This window comes from Nicotiana tabacum, chromosome 16 (genome assembly GCF_000715075.1).
Source record: "Nicotiana tabacum cultivar K326 chromosome 16, ASM71507v2, whole genome shotgun sequence".
Lineage (NCBI taxonomy): Eukaryota > Viridiplantae > Streptophyta > Magnoliopsida > Solanales > Solanaceae > Nicotiana > Nicotiana tabacum.
Window position 1 is genome coordinate 119,725,478 of NC_134095.1, and position 20,992 is coordinate 119,746,469.

Consider the following 20,992-nt stretch of genomic DNA (forward strand, 5'->3'; position numbering starts at 1 on the left):
CAAGACGAGATTAACTTGTTGTTAACATATTGATTCTCCCTTTTCACTTTTCAATCAATCAATAATAATTTGATATTAAATCCAGAAACTTTAATTGCTGTAAGCTTCCATTTTATGATCCTTTCCTGGATCCATAATATGCAGAAATACATGCTATCAGTATATTCTAAAGCTGCAAATCTATATAAACTTCTGTAGGTTCAAATCCAATTGAACTTAGCAGTTACTAAGCAACAAACCCATCAAAGGGAGCATGTGTTATAGAGGAGCAGAAATAATATCCCGCAACAATACAAAGTTAGACAACTCTTCATAAAATAAGATGGAAGATAAAATCTGAAGACAGTGGTGTAGAAACAGTAAATAAGCACATTTTGTTAAGATACAGGTCAAGTAACAGGAAGGAGCAAATTGCTCATCTATACAAGCATAACGAGTACCTCTAACTTCCATCTGACGAATCCCAAAAAAAGCTGTTCAGCCATCAAAATGATTAAGAAGTTGCATTCTGTTTCAAAACCTCAGCTTCAGCCATTGCCATCGGGTCATTTTTTGTGTCTGTTTCTTCATCCTTTTCACCTTCTCTCTCCTCAGCCATCTTTTTTCTATGCAAGTCTTCTGCTGCCTGCATTGCAGCCTTGTGCTCTTCTTGAAGGCGCTTCATTTCATCTTCTTGTTGTTGCCTCTCAAACCATGTGCCGGCGTCCGCCCAAACTGAAGTTAAAAATAAACATATTAGCCAGATAAAACAACACAATCAACTCCAAATTACAACTATCAGATAAAGGACTCTTTTCTTATTTATATCACCCACAAAGATAGCTGAAAAAGACAAAAGAGAATTTTTTTTATTGTGACATCAAGAGAGTTATCATGTAGCTCTCTGAGAATTAACCTAATTGACGTAGCCGGAAAATATAAAATATGAAAGGAAAGAACACAAACCATAAGCATACTACTTTCAAGGACATGTGATTGACACACAGTAAGTCTTGACAAGTGCCCAACTAAAGAATATGCCTAACATGATAATACATTTATTCATTTATTTTATTTTATTTAGTTTTGTCGTACCCTTCTCCACTTAAAGACCAAACTTGGTATAACAGCCAAGGCTCGAGCTCATGACGTACGCCCTACCACACATCACATGTTGCACTATATTTGCCATTGAACAAAGGACCTGAGGCAACATGATAATATAGTTATCCCAGGAATAAATGCCTCATCTTATCATTTATCAGAGTGTTCAAACTAAGCTACTGAATTTAGGTTGCACAAACAGAAAATGGGAAGAATAACCAAATATATAGCAAATTACTCAAAGGCCTCCGTAAATGAGACACCAACCATGATACAGAAATCAAGTCTTAAACCAACTAGATAACTCATGTAGGAGGACATAAGATACGGCTACTAGGCAGATTGACAAATTTTGCCTAGTCTATGCGAAATCACAGGTAATAAAAAGCTTCCCTACTATTATCTCAACCCAGTAGCTCCTTTGAGATGCCAAAAGTTGACCCAGTGAGTACTAGTGCAAACAAGCTCTATTAAGAAGATAGAGCATTTTCATCAAAGTAACCACATTAAATTTCCTTAAGCATTTCTCTGCGGCTTTGATGGTGAATCAGACACCACGCATAAGGAGAATGACACAATTTAAACCCATCATGCAGATGACCACTACAAAAAGGTTTGCGGCCCCTAGTTCAGATTTTAATCCTTATTCCAACAGTAAGTAACTTCAGCCATGATTTGAGAGGGCATACCACCTTATGGCTATGGAAGTAAAGGAAGTTCCCCCACCAGGAAAATCAGGAGCAAGATTTAGGTATTTCCGCTGATTTTTTATTTTTCCCCTTAGGAAGACACCTTTAAGGGAAATTGGAAGGAGGAATTTGAAGTGAGAAAGGAGATTCCCTCTAAGAAAATATCAAAATTAAGGATCTTTACCTCTTTGCCTTACTTCTTGCTCCCAATTTTCTTAAGGAGATCAAATCAGGAGAAGATAGAAGGGGGTGGCACCGCGGGGAGGGGAAGGGAGGAGGTAAGCTTTGTTCACTGACATAATTTTACATGCACTTAGTTCCAGCAGTGGTTACATAAAATGCACACATGGCATGCCATAAAAGATGGAATAAGAACACACATGGCTTACAGATAAATCAGGTTCGGGTAAAACTTACTTAAATAGTACTAATATGTTTTCCAGCGAATCGCGGTGCGCAAGCTGGCCTGGACACCATCATCATAAAAAAATGTTTTACAGAGTTTGACAAAAGAGAGACGTAACTCCTTCCTTCATATCACTTTGACAAACAACAGTATTAGTAGGGAATTTAGTGCATATACAAGCTTCGCTTTCTCGACAGAGAAAAACAAGGGTAGAAGGGCGAGCCCAATATCCCCAGTTTTGAAGGCTGCGATTGGTCCTAAGGGTTGGTCCCGGAAAAATCTCAGTCATCAAAAAAAGTATATATATTTAACATTTTGTTGTCTAGTTCTTTAGCTATGTGCTCTTTACTTTTCCATTTCTTTCTAAAGCTTTACTGGATAGACTTGAGTAGTAGCGTAGAAGTCACCAATTTTAGATTACAATTGCTAGAGCGCCTTCTTTTCCGATTGACCATTACAACTAGGAATCAACATGGTTCAATGTCCAATAATAGCTCTTGAATAAGCAACACACAGTTTCAAACACTTTTAAGAAATTTTTGTTAAAAGTAGAAACAAAATATCTGTTGGTTTGGTTTGTATTTATCTGCTATCGCTTCATAAAGAAAACAGAAGCTCTTTTTAGATTGATTTGGCAATTAAACAAATTCAAAAAAACAAAAACAAACAAATGAGAAATGGTTTTTAATTTGCGCAAGTTAGTTATCACTCATTGTTTAAGCCCCATCTTGGGCCTACCCTTCTTAAACTCAGCAAACTTTGAGTGAATCATGCCATGATCCGATCATTCACTCAACCCGTTTTAACCCGTCCAACTTTTATCCAACCCACCTTTTTGACACCCATATATTATAGCAAGCTCTTCAGATAAGATAAGGACCAACTCTGGAGACTGGAACTGAGGGGAACGACAGAATATAGGAATTGATGATCCAGTATGGAGATCAAAAACTTTCTTTGGGTAGCTTTTCCCTTTGAAATAGGTTTTTTATCTATAGAAGCAATACCTTAATATATTGCACTTATTTTGTGGAACTGTGTAGGTGCTTATTGAACTGCATTGGCATATCACAAGGAAAGGGTAGTCTAGAAACTAAACAGAAGTTTTCAAACAAGTTGTTGTGCTATTGTATCAGTCAGTATAGTTCAATCATTCCTAAAACTCCAAACCCTCTAACCAGTAAAATCCTTTTAAAAAGCCAACTCTTTCTTCAATAAATCAATTAACTACACCCCAAACCCGAGTTAATTGGGCTCGGATGTATGAATACTCTGTATCCGACTCCGCTCCATTCAAATCCATTTCATTCCAGAAGTAAATAATTTGTTTTGAAAAGTTAAATTAGGTAAAGAGCAGAGAAAACTTACTTGGCTGAGCAGCCCAACCCTGTTCACCACCCTTAATTTTCTCAGGAAGAGCGTAATTAACAGTGAGGAACGCCCATAAAGCGCAGCACCGTCTATGTTGTCCATTGCGGCGGAAGCATCCTCTCTTCCAAGAAAGGTCACAAACCCGAATGAACGGTGCTTTTGGGTCGCATGATCTAATGGGGTCTTCACATCCTTAATATCTCCGAATGGTATGAAAGCAGCGTGCAGTATCGCCTCATTCACCTCAACCGCTAATCCTCCTAAGAATTAATGGTAAATAATTTCTACAGCATTGAACACATAAAAAATACATGATCACGCCAAACTATGACCGCTAAGAGCTCTGGCTTGTAAATATAATTTGGTTTATAAGTTCGGAGTGAATTTGTGCAGAATTAACCTATTAATCACAACCACTAGTTTCCTAAGAATCCAAATAATCAACTTTCAGAAAACAAGATTGGAAAGGCGTAGGGTTTTGATTTCTCCTATTGTCGAATCTCCCGCTATGGTTTCTAGTTCCTATAAATTCACCCAAGTATTCTTTACCGATCGCGACTACTTTAAGTGTGTAGCTCTTTTTGGAGCAACTACCATAATTTACTAGACGTATTCTCTCGAACTATAGTATTTAGCTAGACGTATTGATCTCTCAAATCATTAGGAGGGGTATTGTTCAATAATAACTATCTAAATGTGTACTCTCTCTCGAGCAGTACACACTAAATAGGCACAGTCAATTGAGGGTCCTTCAATCAACAACAAAAATAATATGGTTGAACAAGTATAGAAAAGTAAAGGCGAATTTACTATATTAAACGCAATGGAAAAACCATCTTTTAATATGTTCCATCAAACCCTAGATTAGAAGTGTAGCTACTCATATTCGTAGTAATAATTTCCCAAGTATCTTGCATAAACAAATTACAAAGAATGTTGGATTTCAGCTTACTACGGCCCAGGATACAGGCCCACTACCAGTTTAGCTAGGGTGTATTTATTTTTATTTGAGCTTCTCGGCTAAAGCCCAATATAATGTAAAAATAATATAGAGATAAGAGATAGGTCGGTACATTCTAGAACTTAAGAGAAATGAGATTTTCTCTCTCTCTCGTTCCTCTTTCTCAAATGAACCCTAATCAATTCTTTTCATACTTAGCTCAATTTAGTAGACTTACATGGTATCAGAGCGGACGAAGCACATTGAATTGGATTTTCATTTCTTTCGGAATAAACTTGGTGATGGACTAATCTCCTTGCATCATGTTCCTACCACTTCTCAGCTCGCCGACATTTTTACAAAGCTACTCACTCGAGCTATTCATCACTCTTTGTTGCTCAAGTTGGGGGTTGTAGCACCCTCCAACTTGAAGGGGGGTTGGACTTCAGCTTACCACGGCCCATGATATAGACCAACTGACAGTTTAGCTAGGGTGTATTTATTTGTATTTAAGCTTCTGAGCTAAAGCCCAATATAATGTATAAACAATAGAGAGATAAGAGATAGGTCGGTACATTCTAGAACTTAACAGAAATGAGATTCTCTCTCTCTCTCTCTCTCTCTCTCTCTCTCGTTCCTCTTTCTCTAATGAACCCTAATCAATTCTTCTTCATACTTAGCTCAATTTAGTAGACTTACAAAGAAAATATGAAGGAATGCAGAACTCGATGATTCTTTCCCCCAAAAGTTGTTCCACGTGCTTTTCTTGCCTCCGGTTGCCAAACTTCCTTCAAGGAAGTTTAACTACTCATATTCGTAGTAACAATTTCCCAAATATTTTGCATAAACAAATCACACAGAAAAGATGAAGGAATGTAGAAACTCGATGATTCTCTCCCCCAAAAGTTGTTCCACGTGCTTTTCTTGCCTCCGGTCGCCAAACTTTCTTCAAAATGGTGTTTAATGACTATTTATATGTGTAGGGAAAAGGCCTAAACGAAATAGCCCAAGTCCAAACCCAACAAAGAAATGAAATAGGCTTTTAAAATCCGAAATACCCTCACTATAGACCGTGCGGCGCCAGCTCAAACGCGCACTTCAGCTCGCCTCAGGCCTCGCGGCGCTAGCTCTCTAGCGCTCCTCCTCTCACGATATCCCTCACGGCGCCCGCTCTTTAGAGAGTGTCGCGCCTCCTTTTTCTCGCGAAATCGGCTTTATGATATTTTTTGTTAGGACAACTCTTTCCTTTTGGGAAAGGGGGTTTGCATTTTGAAGAGTCGTCACCTAACGATTTAAGGTGCGGTAGGGCACCTATATGGTTCATTTCTAGCTACGTTTGATAACCAGAGACAGGGTAAATGCTTGAAATTATCCCAAAGGGGAGGTGTTAGGCACCCCTCAAGATCCACTAGTGTGGTTGCCGGCCAAATAATTTTTTGTGAATTTGTACAAGTAGCAAATAAACAAGTATGGCTCAAATAGTAGGGGATTTAAGTTTAAATACACAGGTGTTTGAAAAATAATTAATGAAAAGCAAAATTTTAAAAGAATTACAATCTAAACATATTTGTGAATGTAAAAGGGGGTGTCCTAGGTTTGTTTATAATATGGATCACATCAATGCAATACCCGATATGAAACTCCTCAAAGAGGGGCTACACGTGGTATTAACGCACTGGTCCTCATATCCATATCTACCTTTTTTCGCCCCGTGAAGGTAATTAAAGCGAGGTATCGACTCCTATTGCATTCTGTTACCCGTCTCTTCCTATCAGTCCTTGAGGAATTTATGACTCTTATCCTATAAAAGGGGGTTCTAGGCAGACCCTCAAGTTTAAAGGTAAAACACTAAGGCGACAAATAAGAACACATAGGACTGCATTTAGGGGGGAAACACAGAAAACAGATAGAAGGCTCAAATATACCTCCACAAGTAATGCACACGGACAGCATGACTCATACACAGATAAGGTCCACATTTGAACTCAGAATCCTAAAGCATAGTATCTAAGTGATAACAACAGAGTCAGATTTATGACATAACTCAAATAGGAAGTCCTAATCATGCTTGCCCAATGATTTTTAACATGCTGACAGTCAAACAATAATCACAAAGGCGGTTCTGATTTTATTTTAAAGTTGATTACCTAAGACTTGCCTAAGCGTAAAATAATGTGCAGCAGTTACCAAAATTATAAAACAATTATTTTACCTGAAGCATGTTGTTCTAAATGTTGCAAAGACATGCAGGATTATGACCAGTTTCACTTAAACAGGATAATCAAACGTGAGACTGTTTTATGTCCTTTTTTCATGCATCAGTAGTTTAACTAGGTGTGACTGAGCGAGTGTGAACAAGATCCTAAAATAGGGTATCTAACGTGCACATATGAAAAAATACAGAATGATTGCAGAATTCCTAAAGCATGATTTCTAAATGCCCAAAGAGTTACAACACAACTTCAAGACGTGCAGAAGCAACAAGTTTATGTTAATGTTGTTATTTAGCCTAAAGCGGGATTTCTAAGTGGTAAAATGATGCCAAATGAGATGCTGAAACAGTAAACCTAAGAACATGATATCTAATGCATGGCATGCTTTGAATGGGTTGATTTTACACATGGATTCTAATGCACATATAGGAAATGTAAACCTAAGACATGGTTTCTACCCATTGATGTTGATATCATATATAACTACCCTCCCTTTTTCACTAGTCAGCCCCAATACTTGTTTACAACAGATTATTACAAACCAATACTGAAATGAATTATATAAGAAAAAATAAAGTTACACTATAGAGAACCTGAAAACAGGACCAGATTTCCAACACCTGATTAGGACTTCCTCTCTAAGTTATGTAATAACTCACCTCAAATGCCAAGATAGTTTCATAGTTTTTCCTCATATCTAGGTGTGTCAGAGTTCCCTAAGGACCTCAGGAGATCCCGGACAGTGCTCACACCCAGATTTCATAGCCAAGACAGAGTAAGTACAGTATGGAAAGGCCAACTTTTGTATGTCCAAGTTCAGAGGGAGCTCAAAGGTCCCAAGGCAAGGCTCGCACAAAAGGGGCAGAACTTAATGGTGTAAGAGTAGAGTGAGAGTGCGTGTCATAGGTTTAAAAGAGTCGAGTTGGAAACAGTTTTGACAATGATTAATTTGAAATAAGTTTTGGAAAGCAATAGAAGAGTTTGCCTTAGGGAAAACCAGTTTGAAGAAGAAAAGAAACAGGACAATCAGAAACTCAAAACCAAATCAACATACATAGTTCAAACACAAACAGGGAAAGGAGGAATTGGGGACAGGTAGTTCATATGTGAAAGCATATTTGCACACAGGTTAACACCAGAGAAGTAATATAGAACTTAAATAGTCACAACAATAGTCTATCACAAAGTGTTCATGCTAGGACCTTAACAGTATTAGATTAAGGGGCACTAAACAAAGTTACACATTAGGTTTGGGGGAAAGGATTCAGGATCACATAGTAACTAGGTGTCACGAACACATACTTATAATGTATTGGAGTTTAGGGGGTAGGGCAGAATAGTAGTAGAAAATGTAAGAAAGCAGTAGACATGCTGAATTAGAGGGAAGGGGTAATCACATGGCAAAATAGGCATGCTAATTGCAAGGGAGACATCAGAAGCATAAGAGAAACAAAAGGAAGTGCAATACAAATAGAGACATATTGTTTTTGATGATGTAAGTTAAACTGAAAACATACCAGTAAAAATAAGAGAATAAGTGTGAGTGAGGAGTGAAGAGCAGTACAATGAAGGGAAGTAGAGCAGTAGTATGTAGAGAAGTAGAGCAGTAGAACAATAGAGCAGTAGAGCAATGTAATCACTTAGTTTTGGCTTGCAGCCGACTGAGTATCAAGTAAACAGCAAGAGAAGCAAGAGAGTATGTATGTGTGTAAGAGAGAGTTCAGAACAGTGGAATTGTTCGTCTCTGTCTGCTAGAAGTGAGAATAGAGGAGAGTATATATAGTAGTTGAGAGCAGAGTAAAATAAGGTAAAGGAAATCAGTCTTCAACAATTAAGGAAGCCACATAATGAGTCAGGCACCAAATCAACAAGTCTTCCCTTAATTAAGGGGTAATTAACCAACGGTAAAGAGCAAGGACATATTTGAGGAAAGAAAATCAAGTAAGACTTAGGTACAGAGTAAATAATTAGGAGTAAATACACAAGGGTTCAATTAAGGAAATAATTAGTGAAGAATCAGTAAATAACACGGTTAATTAAATAAGGTAAGAAAACTAAATAAGGTTGCAAAATATGGAAATAATCGAGAATCAGCATATAGGTATTACCATAGCAAATCAGTAAATCAAGGATTCGAAACAACACTGATTTAAGGAAAATAGCATAGGTTTCCATGAATAAGCAAATAAGTCAAGTATAAACAGAAAGAATCGAATCCAAAACCCTAATAGAGGAATACTAGGGTAAAATCACAAGATATTCTAATTAGACGAAGAAGTAATCATGTAAATCAAAACACAGAAAATAGGCATGTATCAAATAATGCGGACAAGTGCAGAATCCAAACAAAGTGTCAAAAATTGGGGGTTTTGGCATAGGCTAGTTAGGGTCAAGGAAGAACTCAACAAAATCAGTCAAAACATATAGACACAGGGGTTTAAGCACTTAAAACTAGAAAGCGTTTTGAACAAAAGGATTTTCAGAAACCCTAGTTTAGGAAGATGACAAGCCACTCGAAAAATCAGGAGATTTTCCATAAAAACAAGTAAAAAATAAGTTCGATCTTTCTCAGATCTGTACAGATCTAAGAAGTTTAAGAGACGAAATTAGGGTTTTCAACATAATAACTCGAATAGAGGAGAAAGCTTAAACAAACATTTTAAACATAGAGACTCGTAGATTAATAAAAAATCAGAAGAAAGAAGCATTTTTGAAAAGGTGTTTAAGAACCCTAGTTCGAAGATGAAGAGTTATTTTAGAAAAATCGGAAAAACCTTTGAGGAAAACAACAAAGCTCATAATATACACAAATCTAAGACAGATCTAAAAGAAATCGGAAAATCTTAAGAGTTAGGTTTTCAGAGAACCCAGAGAAGATGAGAAAACCTTAAAATGTTACCGATTTTAGCCGGAAAGGTCATAGATCTTACTCGAATGGTCATGTATGGCCGAAAAATGGCATGAGAAACCATGGGTAGGAGTTGAACCGCTCCAGGTTCACCTGAAGACCTTAGGGTAATGTCAAACCGGCATGGGGTGAAGCAGAGGCCATGAGATGATGAGAGGTTATGGTTTCCGGCGAGGGAGATGGCCGGAGAAGGTGGACAGGGTCCATCGAAGAGGAGGGGAGAAGAGAAAGTTCTAGAGAGAACCAGAGATAGAGAAAGGGAGATCGAGAGACCTGTTTAGAGAGAATAAGAGGGGGGAAATGAGAGATAGGGGTAGTCATTAGGGTTTAACTATAGAAGGGGCTGATCTGGACCGTTGATTCAAATAATCAACGGGTCAGATGGAATGGAGATTGGGCCGGGTAGGATAGGGTATTGGGCTTGGGGTCTAGTAGGTTATTTAATTGGGTTTGGGGCTGGTTTGACTTAGGTTATAATTTAAATAAGAATGACTAATTGTTAAATACCCATCAAATTAGATAAATAATTAATAAAAATAGCTAATAATTAGTTAAAATGAAATTAAAGCTAAATAGGTAAAATTAAGGTAATTAATTAACTAATATTTAAAATATAAAACGACCGATTATTGAATTAAAATAGCATAAAGTATACAATTAGGCTATAATTGCAAAATTATTGTAATTATAGCCAAACAATGCCAAATTGGCTAATTTGTGAAATAATTAAATCCTAATAGGATTAAAAATGATATATTGATACTTTGAAATTACTTGTAATGTAATTTATGAATAATTATTGGATATAATTGGATATAAAGTGCTGAATAAATTAGAAGAAAAAAAATAATAATATGGAAAATTATGGAAAAATACAAATTATTATAAAAAGTGATTTTGAAGGTATATATGCATATTTAAAAATAGTTTGAGGAAAAATTGGGTATCAACAGAGAGCAAACTGCCTCACCTCGCATGCTCTAACGCGAGCTACAAAGCTTGCCTCGCTTGCTCACTGCTTCGTTTACACTTTTCTTCCAAAATATTTATTTTACTCACAATTTCATCTCTAATGTACCTACATATAAAATAACTCAATTAAACATAAATATAGTGTAGTTTAGCATTAAAGCACCTAAATGTAAAGTAAGTAATGCACTAAAAATATATTATTATAGCCACACATCACTATCCCACATTTAAACGTTGCTCATCCTCGAGCAATCAAACTACATTTTATGTAGACACGACCTTTTTAAACAATTCTCCTAACTCATCACACCAAGAATATTTAAAATAGACTAAGCACAAAAGTGTAACATCCTCACCTCAAGATTTGACTCACAAGTACCATGCATTATTCACAACTCACTCACTTGCTCTAACATAGAGGTCAATGACATTACCTTCCCTTCATGAATCAAGTGCCCACACACAACAAAAGAGATTAGTTCCACACACAATAAAATTTAAGAACAATTAGGAGCTCAAGATAGAAAGAATTTACTCACTCTCAAAAATAATATCCATATGCCACAAAAGATGCACCATAGGCTTGCCCGTAGTGTATTACTCTACTAATTGAGCTCATTCAGTCTAGGACTTTAATTGGTTGTAATGTAAGCTGCGGGTCGGGTAAGATACCTTTGGATATAAGAGTGACTACACCTCCCTAAGCACTTTAATACATATACTTTAACATTCAAGCCATACTTATGTCAAACCAAAACTCCACATTCACATCAATGTATATTACCACATACTTATTTAAGCACAATTACATCAAAAGGCACTACCATCAAGGAATATTCTTCATAACAATACAACTATTTTTGTTTTCAATTCAAGTGACTTTTCTTTCTTTCAAAACAGTGCATCTTTCTCCTTATGTCATTTGTTCCACTCAAAAGTCGAACAATCACCTCACACTTTAACTTTTACATAATTCATAATAATTCAAGTGCTCATGAGAGGCAACAAGGTTCAAATAGATTGTTAATTCAAATAAAGGGGTAAGGCTTGTAATGTGGTTGCCAAAGAAATAGGATTACAGGCTCAACGGGGTTTAACTACGTTACATAACATTTAGGCGGGTAAATTATATATATCTGGCTCAACAAAGAAACGCATATATCACTTCCCAGAATGAACAAGACTACTATTTCGCTTTGCAAACACATAAGGTTCTAGACATCAACTGCAATGTACGGAGTACACACACACATGACACATAGCTCACTCAGGATTGGTTTTATCAAAACACTCTAGTCAAAGCAGTTAAGCAAAGTTAAGATTATACGATTTAAGTTACTTATACTAGAGTTAAAAATTGAGCCTAAGCGTCATAACTAGAGTACTCACTATTCTCAAGGCATAACAAAGTCAAGAGATAGTACTTCAATTCAATTTATAGCGCAATGGTTCCTACTCCCAAATTAAAACTAACTATACTCAGTTCAAACAAAACCCTTGGAAAAGAACCGCGGCACAAAGAAAAACCAAGGGGAAATTACTATACTACCTACAAAGAAAATCCTTTTTTTTCTTTAGACTTAATTCCCTCAAGAAAACTGTCTAGGAGATCCATCGTCGGGAAGAGTCCAATTTTTTCTACTTTTTTTTCAATAAAAAAATGATACTAACTAAAAAAAATAAAACAAGAAGTAATTAGTGTATTTAATATCTACAAGTTACCACCCCCACCTTTAATTCATGCAATATCCTCAGTACATACACAAACTGATAACAAAACAAAAAACGAGTAGGATGGTATGAAAACTCCCTGATCAAGCCTCGTCATTGCTTTCATCTTCGAAGGCTCCCTCTGCAACTGTCCACTCCTCATCTTCTGCGTCCTCCTCCTCAGACTGCTCCGGCTCGACCTCAGACTTCTCTGTTGCGTTGACATCCTCATCCTGTGGGAGTCGGTAGCCATCGCCAAGCCCAACCAGCTGTTGGGCATGAGCATTGAGCGGGAAATGTCATCAAAGATAGCCCTCTCTTCTATAGTGGTTGGTCGTCCCCCAATCCAAAACTGTAGGTCCATCATCCCATATAAATGGGCGAAAAAGCTATCACCTCAAACATTGCGCTCGGCACCTATCATAGCATTCTCTTCCTTAACTAGGATGCTTATGATGTCTATTAGTCGTAAGGGCGGAGGAATGACTCTATCAAAGCTTGCTCCTCCTCCACCTCTTCTTATCTCAATACTGAGTCAACATATTCGTAAAGGGCATTCGATCAGTTTTCTTGCTAGTTCTCACTTGGGTCATCTGGTAACGGATCAAGTAGCCCACATTCACCCTCTGGCCAATCATTAGGAAATATAACACGCAAGTCCTTTCACGGCTAATAAGAGTATCATGGTTGCACGGTAGGAGCCGTTTATTAATCAATTTCAACCACACTTTGAGCTTCTACCTTCATTTTTTTCTTAGGGAATTTCCTATGACGATTGGTTTTCTTGTCACAAACCCAAGCTGCCACAGAATTGACACCACAAAGAGTGTGGCTCAGTGCTTGATATGTTGGATGGATGATGAAGTTGTCCAATGGTTCCTGGGGAACATCCGGCGCAACTAAAAAATTGCATATAGCGGATGTTGAAAGATCGATCAACCTCCCCGAATAGGCACCAGATGCTCAAGATTATTTGGATTAAAATCGGCATAAAACTCCCGAAAAAGGTTGACATTAATATCCCTGGTGTTTCTAAACACATAGCTCAACCCAAGATCATGAATACCTTTTCATATTGCTTGATACTTAGTTTGTAGGCGACGCTCATGAACAACTGCCTCATGATGTATATGTGTCAGCGGACAAAGTTTGTACCAGTCCTTGACAAGTTGGGGTATGCTCTTGATTCCAAATTCCTGCTGGCCCTGAGGTTGTGGACCAGTGGCTGCTATAGCGGCAACTGCTTGCAGTCGTTCAACCTAACTTGATGTGGCTTCCTCCCCCCCCCCCCCTCTCTTTTTCGGCGGAGGTGCGGAAGAAGTCTTAGCCTTGGACTGAACAGTGGCTTTGCCCTTGCCTTTACCAGTATCCTTATTTGGAGGCATATTCGTACCTACACAAGTGAACCTTAGTGATTTTTAGATGCATTGCAATATTTCAAAACATGGTCTACATGAAATTCTAGCACTGACTCAATGATGCTTTCTACAATTTCGAAGCATTCGACTACCGGTGAGCCATCCCACACTTAAAATTCCAAGTGGTGCAGGGCGACATAGCACTAGTATTACAATCCCGGAGACTCGGGCTCCAATAGGGACAAAGAATACCTTTGAGGCATTTTGACAAACCCTTAACATGCACTAGTGCCATAGAAGTGCTTGTAGGAATGAGGGATTGTCTCACCCTCCCAAATTGGCTTGGGAATTCTGTGCTACCACTTTTGCACACAACAACAATACCATTCCTATGAGTTTTATGGGTGTAGGACAAACAAACATATTGTTACTATAAAGAACAAACCTAAAAGTTATCCGATTTTATGCCTTTACACAATTTGAAATTTGGCAAAAAAAAGAGTCAGAAACCATACCTTAGATGTTTAGGAAGAGGGAATGCTCTTGAATTGATGTATCAAGTGAGTGAAGGAATGGATGAATACTTATCTTCAATGGGGTTTGTGTGGGAGGGGGAGAGGGAAATTGGGGTGGGCAGTAGAGAGGGAAATTTGGGGTGGGCATTATGTTTTGAGGCGTGGGAGTTTTTAGGCCTTTGTCTTCAGTGATTTTTTAGTTAGGTTTTTAAGGGAAAAAGTTAGAAGAAACAAAACAAAGGGAAAATAAAAGAAGAAAACCTATCTGGCGACGTGAAGACAGACGCGAGCCACCTATCTTGCAAGGCGAGCTCAAACGCGAGCTGGGAGGCAGGCGGCGTGAGGGTTTTCGTGAGATCTGCCTCGCTATAACCCTCGTTAAGTGAGCTTCAATGCGTGAAAAATACCTGGCGATGCAAGCGATGCAGCCTGGCTAAGCTCGCTAGGAACCTGGAACTGCGAGTTCTACTACCCGGTCCACTAGTACTGCCTACAAACATGTTATTGCCTAAAACCAAGAGAAAAATTCTAGTTACAGACTTTCTGGATTATACTTCACTCACATATTGAGGTTCATTCAATTGTATCACATCTTTCTCTCTTTCTTTGTCATTCATTCCTAGGTAATGTTTCAAATTTTGCCCATTGACTCTAAACCTATTCGTCTCATCCTAGGACTCAATTTCTGCAGCTCCATTTGATAGCACATGCACTACTCTGAATGGTCCCGACCATCTAGACTTCAACTTGCCCGGAAACAACTTCAATCTTGAATTGTATAGCAATACCACGTCTCCAGGTTTAAAATTTCGTTCAAGAATATTTTTGTCATGCATCATCTTCATTCTTTCCTTATATAGCCTTGTACTCTCAAAAGCACGGTAATGGAACTCGTCAAGCTCATGCAACTCTGTGACTCTACTTGTACCCGCTATTTCCACATTGATATTTAGTTGCCTCAATGCCCACAAAGCTCTATGCTCTAACTCTATGGTTAAGTGAGATGCTTTACCAAATGCCAGTTTATATGGAGACATGCCAATTGAAGTTTTAAAAGCGGTACGATAGGCCCAGAGTTCATCGTCTAAGTTTTTCGCCCAATCCGTTCTTGTATCTTTCACGGTCTTTGTCAACACACTCTTGATTTATCTATTCGACACTTCCACTTGCCCGCTTTTTTGTGTATGATATGGGGTGGAAACCTTGTAGCGAACACCATATTTTTCTAACAACTTTGCGAAAGCTCGGTTGTAGAAGTGACTGCCTCCGTTACTGATTATTGCCCTTGGAGTGCCAAACCGGGTGAACATATTCTTTCTCAGAAAACCAGTGACTCCCTTTGCATCATTTGTGGGGAGTGCCATAGCTTCCACCCATTTCGACACATAGTCCACAACTACAAGTATATACTTGTTGCCATATGAGCTGACGAAATTCCTCATGAAATTGATTCCCCATACGTCAAACACTTCCACTTCCTGAATTGGGTTCATGGGCATCTCATGTCGGCGAGAAATATTCTCGGTCCGTTGACATTCATTACACCCATTCACCTAAAGGTGTGCATATTTGAACAATGTCGGCTAGTAGAAGCCCGACTCCAATACTTTTGCAATTGTCCTTACTCCCCCGAAATGGCCTCCAAATGGGGATATGTGACAAGCCTACAAAATAGAAGATTGGTCTATCTCAGGGATATATCTCTAGATCATGTTATCAACACAAATCCTGAACAGATAAGGCTCATCCCAATAATACATGCGACAGTCATGAAAGAACTTTTTCTTTTGAACAGAGGAAAGGTCATATGGAACAATACCGCTTGCCAAGTAGTTTGCAATGTCTGCATACTATGGCGCTACCTCAAGGCTCGTGGCCAACAGTTGTTCATCCAGGAAGTTTCCCCAATCTTTTCCACCTCCACCTTCTTCTCTTCTCCTTCCAGCCTAGACAGGTGATCAACCACTTGGTTCTCCGTTCCTTTTCGATCACAAATTTTCAAGTCAAATTCTTACAGTAGTAGCACCCATCGAATCAGGCCCGGCTTTGACTCCTTCTTCTCAATTAGGTACCTGAGAGCAGCATGGTCAGTATAAACAATTACCTTCGAGCCTATCAGGTATGACTTGAATTTGTCAAATACGAACACCACTGCTAGAGTCTCCTTTTAGTCACTGTGTAATTTAGTTGGGCAACACTCAAGGTTCTACTTGCATAGTAGATTGAATGCATGACTTTATCTTTCTCTGCCCAAGAACTACTCACACATCATAGTCGTTTGCATCACACATCAACTCAAATGGTTGCTCCCATTCGGGTGCAACTATGATAGGTGCAAATACCAGCCTCTTCTTCAATTCCTCAAAAACTACCATGCAATCATTAGAAAATACAAAAGGGTGATCTTTTGCAAGCAATTTACACAAAGGGTTAGCAATTTTGGAAAAATCTTTTATAAACCGCCTATAGAAACTGGCATGGCCAAGGAAACTTCTTATTGCCTTGACGGAAGTGGGTGGTGGCAAATTTTCTATTACAACAACATTTGCACGATCCACCTCAATGCCCTTACTTGACACTAGGTGCCCCAAGACTATACTTTCCTGTACCATGAAATGGTATTTTTCCCAATTTAATACCTGATTAGTCTCCATAAACCTCTTCAATACTCTTTTCAAGTTCATAAGGCAATAATCGAATGAGTTCCCTACCACTGAGAAGTCATCCATGAAAACCTTCCATTATTTCCTCTACCATATCTGTAAAGATGGCCATCATGCACCTTTAGAATGTGGCGGGTACGTTGCATAGGCTGAACGACATTCTCCGAAAGGAATAGATGTCATACGGGCAGGTGACCGACGTTTTCTCTCTATCTTTCGGGGCAATAGAGATCTGATTATACCCCGAGTATCCATACAAAAAGCAAAAGTGGGACCTCCCCGCCAATCTATCTAGCATTTGATCAATGAATGGTAGCAAAAAATGGTCTTGTCGGGTGGCCTTGTTCAATTTTCTGTAGTCCATACAAATTCTCCATGTAGTGATTGTTCTTGTTGAGATTAGATCGTTGTTCTAATTTTGCACTACAGTTATTCCACCCTTCTTTGATGTTCTCTGGAAGGTTTGTGTCCATCTTCCAGTAGAATCTTATGCATACAAAATGCCGAGCTGATACCCTTAATATTTGTAATGGTATAACCAGTTGCAATCTTGCACTTCATTAACACCTGCAAAAGTTGTTCTACCTGCACATCTAACAAACCAGATGATATAATAACAGGCAAAGTTGAGTTAGGTCCCAAAAAAGTATACTTGAGGTGAGACGGTAACGATTTTAGCTTCAACTGTGGTGGCTCTTCAATTGATGGCTTAGCTGGAGGGTCTTTCTTTCTTCTAAGTGTAAGGGCTCGAATTCGAGCTCTCTTTTCCAGTACTCTTGGCCTTCAAGGGCCAAAACCCACTCTGCCAAGTCCTCACCATCTACCTCTTCTAAGTTCGTGAGGCAGGCTGCTAGAGGGTCTTTTGCATTCAGAGCCTCATCTTCCTCCTCCAAAATCACATCCACAGCTTCTATCAGAGAGAAGTTTGCAAATTCACTAGGTCACCGCATAGACTTCTGCACATTGTACGTTATTTCTTTATCGTTCAGTCTCATCTTTAGCTCCCCAATTTCATAATCAATTAGATCTCTCCCAGTGGCCAAGAATGGCCGTCCCAAAATTATGGGAATATCCTCATCAACCTGGCAATCCAGAATGACAAAATCTACCGGAAACACAAACTTTCCAACGTGCACCAGCACATCATCAAGTATACCTGATGGCCTCTTTACCATTCGGTCAGCTAGCTGTAGTAATATGGATGTGGGTCTTGCTTTTCCAATGCCTAACCTTTTATAGATAGTCAAGGGCATCAAGTTTATGTTCACCCCCAAATCACACAATGTTTTAGTAAAAGCATAGCTGCCTATTGTGTATGGGATTGTGAAACTCCCTGGGTTGGACAACTTCTCAGCTATGGGTCTCTTCACGACAGCACTACATGTCTGAGTTTGTGTAACTGTGGCAAAGTCTTGAAAGTCAAACTTGCGAGACATCAAGTCCTTCATTATTTTTGCATACCTAGGCATCTCCCTCAAGGCGTCAATCAATGGAATGTTCACCTGGATTTGCTTCAACATCTCCATGGATTTCTTATATTGCTCATCCTTATGATATTTGGCCAATATCTGTAAGAAGGGAGTTGGAGGTCACTTCTTTCCTGTGACTTGAGTTTGATCTTGCTCGGGCACTTTTTCTAATGCCTTCTCTTGCACTTCCTCAGCCCTCTTTTCAAACTCTTTTTCCTAGTTTATTTCCTCCTGGGTTGGTTGGATTCTTACTTCTGTTAGCTCTGTTGACTTATCTACCTCAATCGGTATTGGCACGAGTATCTCGGTTGGTTGGATTCTGCTAGCAATTTCTTACTCTAGATTAAGGTCTCTATCATTTCTCAGACTAACAGCCATCAACTACTTCGGGCCCTGCTCTTTCGGGTTTACATGTGTTTCCACAGGTAAAGTCCCTTGAGGGCGATTGTTAAGGGCCATGGATATTTGCCCTAGTTGAATCTCAATGCTCTTGATAGTTGAGTCGTGTGATACTACCTTTTCTTGCATCTAGTAGACCTTTTATTCCATTTTCTCGCTAGACCCAATGAGTTGTTGCATCATTCCTTTAATTTCAAACAAACCATCCTCTTGTTGTACTATCTGTTGTTGTTGAGATTGTTGATAAGGTAGTTGTTGATTCTACTAATTGTACCCTTGTTGCCTTTAATAAGGCACAGCCTGACCCTATGGTCATGCAGCTCCAAGATTATTATTATTGTTGTTGTACTGGTACTGTGGTGGCCTATATTGTTGATTCTGTTGTCTCCAAGTCTGACCGCCTTGTCTCTGGCCTCCATAGTTGCCCATATAGTTCACATTCTCTTGATAGTTCTGATTGTCACTTTCACCACTCCACGAGTACACATATGGCTGATTAATGCATGGTGTGCATAATCCTCCATTTGTCGTGTCAAATATGTGCACCTGCTTCGGGCCTGATTCATCAATCTTTTTGGTTAGGATACTCAATTGCATCATCATCGTAGCCATATTCTCAGCCATGGAGTTGTTTGGGTCTAAAGCTACTGACTGAACTACAGGAGTGATTGTAGAGTCTCTTGTTATCCATCCTGAGTTTTGAGCCATTTTATCAAGTAAGACCTTGCATTCCTTGAATGATTTGCTCAAAAATGCTCCACATGCTAAAGCATCAACATTGGCCTTCAAGCTGCTGCCAATCCAATATAGATCCTTTGCCTCAACATCTGATCTGGAATGCTATGATGTGGACACTTAACCAACATACCTTTGAACCTATCCCACGTTTCTTGCAATGTTTCAGCTAGTTTCTGCCTGAAGCTCAATATCTCATCAACTTGCTTTGCAGTCTTATTGGATGGGTAGAACTTGTTCAAAAACTGCTTGACTAATTCCTCCCAAGTGGTAATGGAGTTTATGGGGAGCGAATTGAGCCAAGTCTGAGCCTCTCCCGTCACCGAGAATGGAAACAACAACAACCTTATTGCTTCCGGTGTCACATTTGGTTGCCTTTGCATGACACATATCTACAGGAAATTTTTCAAATGCTGCTGAGGATCTTCAATGTAAGACCCCGAGAACAGTCTCTTGCTCTGCAACAAATATAGCATGTTATTTGTGATTTGAAATGATTCTGTTTGTATCTGAGGGATTACAATTGCGGTTGCCATATTTTCAGGTGTAGGTTATGCCCAATCATACAAGGCTGCTTCTGGTGCCACACCCTGGTTGTTCGGGTCATTCTCATTATTTCTGTTGTTTGGATTGTCTATTATGTCACCATGCATGTCTAGTTTGATTTGTTCTATTGAGTTTTGTTGTTGTTTATCTTACTTGTTTGCTTGATTTAGTCCTTGAAAGCTTTCTCAGGGTTCGGTAATGCTTCGTACAATTCACCAGTTCTTGAGGAGTTTCTAGGCATGCATCTGTAATATACAAGACTACGAACGTTAGAGTTTCAATATAATGAATTTTAAGTCGAGAAAGCTGAATTAACTACAAATTCTAAGAATTCTTTCAGCCTTAATTAATAACACCATAAATTCCCCGACAACGACACCAAAATTTGATCACGCGCAACTATGCCTCCTAAGAGGTCAAGCGGTCGATGCAAATATAATCCGATTTACCAGTCCGGAGTCAAATCCCACATGGAATTAACCTATTAATCACAACCACTAGTTTCGTAAGAATCCAAATAATCAACATTCAAAAATATTCAATAATGAGTTGATTGTTTACTAACTAAAAGCAAGGTAATTAAAAAGCTGTAATTTTACTACTAACAAAGCAAATGTCGTAGACAAGATTGGAACGGTCTAGGGTTTTGATTTCCCCTATTGTCACAATCTCCCCCGCCACGGTTCCTATAAATTCACCCAAGTATACTCTGCCGATTGAGAGTACTTTGAGTGTGTATCTCTCTCTAAAGCAACTATCATAATTTACTAGATATATTCTCTCGAACTACGCTAGCTGGCACTAATTTACCTCTCACTACGATCGCACCAAGGTTTCGTTATCTCTAATCTCGCCTTTAAACCCTCTGTATTGATCACTCAAATACGTTAAGAGTGGTATTGTTCAATAACTACCTAAATAGGTAATCTCTCTCAAGCAGTACACATTAAATAGGCACAATCAATTGAGGGCTCTTCAACCAACAACAATAATAATATAGTTGAACAAGTAGAGA

General features: G+C 38.7%; 1 protein-coding gene, 1 non-coding gene and 1 pseudogene across 2 annotated transcripts; 1 reads left to right on the forward strand and 2 right to left on the reverse strand.

The window, feature by feature from the left end:
- Positions 1–242: 242 nt before the first annotated feature.
- Positions 243–4,025, reverse strand: LOC107784849 (uncharacterized; annotated as a pseudogene).
- Positions 4,026–17,769: 13,744 nt separating this feature from the next.
- On the reverse strand, positions 17,770–18,354 carry LOC142170384 (uncharacterized). Its single transcript, XM_075232282.1, has one exon. It carries the CDS (start codon positions 18,352–18,354, stop codon positions 17,770–17,772), a length of 585 nt encoding a protein of 194 aa, XP_075088383.1.
- A 1,179-nt stretch (positions 18,355–19,533) lies between these two features.
- LOC142171339 (small nucleolar RNA R71) lies at positions 19,534–19,640 on the forward strand. Its single transcript, XR_012700911.1, has one exon. It is a non-coding gene; the product is annotated as a small nucleolar RNA R71 (small nucleolar RNA).
- The last annotated feature ends 1,352 nt before the right edge of the window (positions 19,641–20,992 follow it).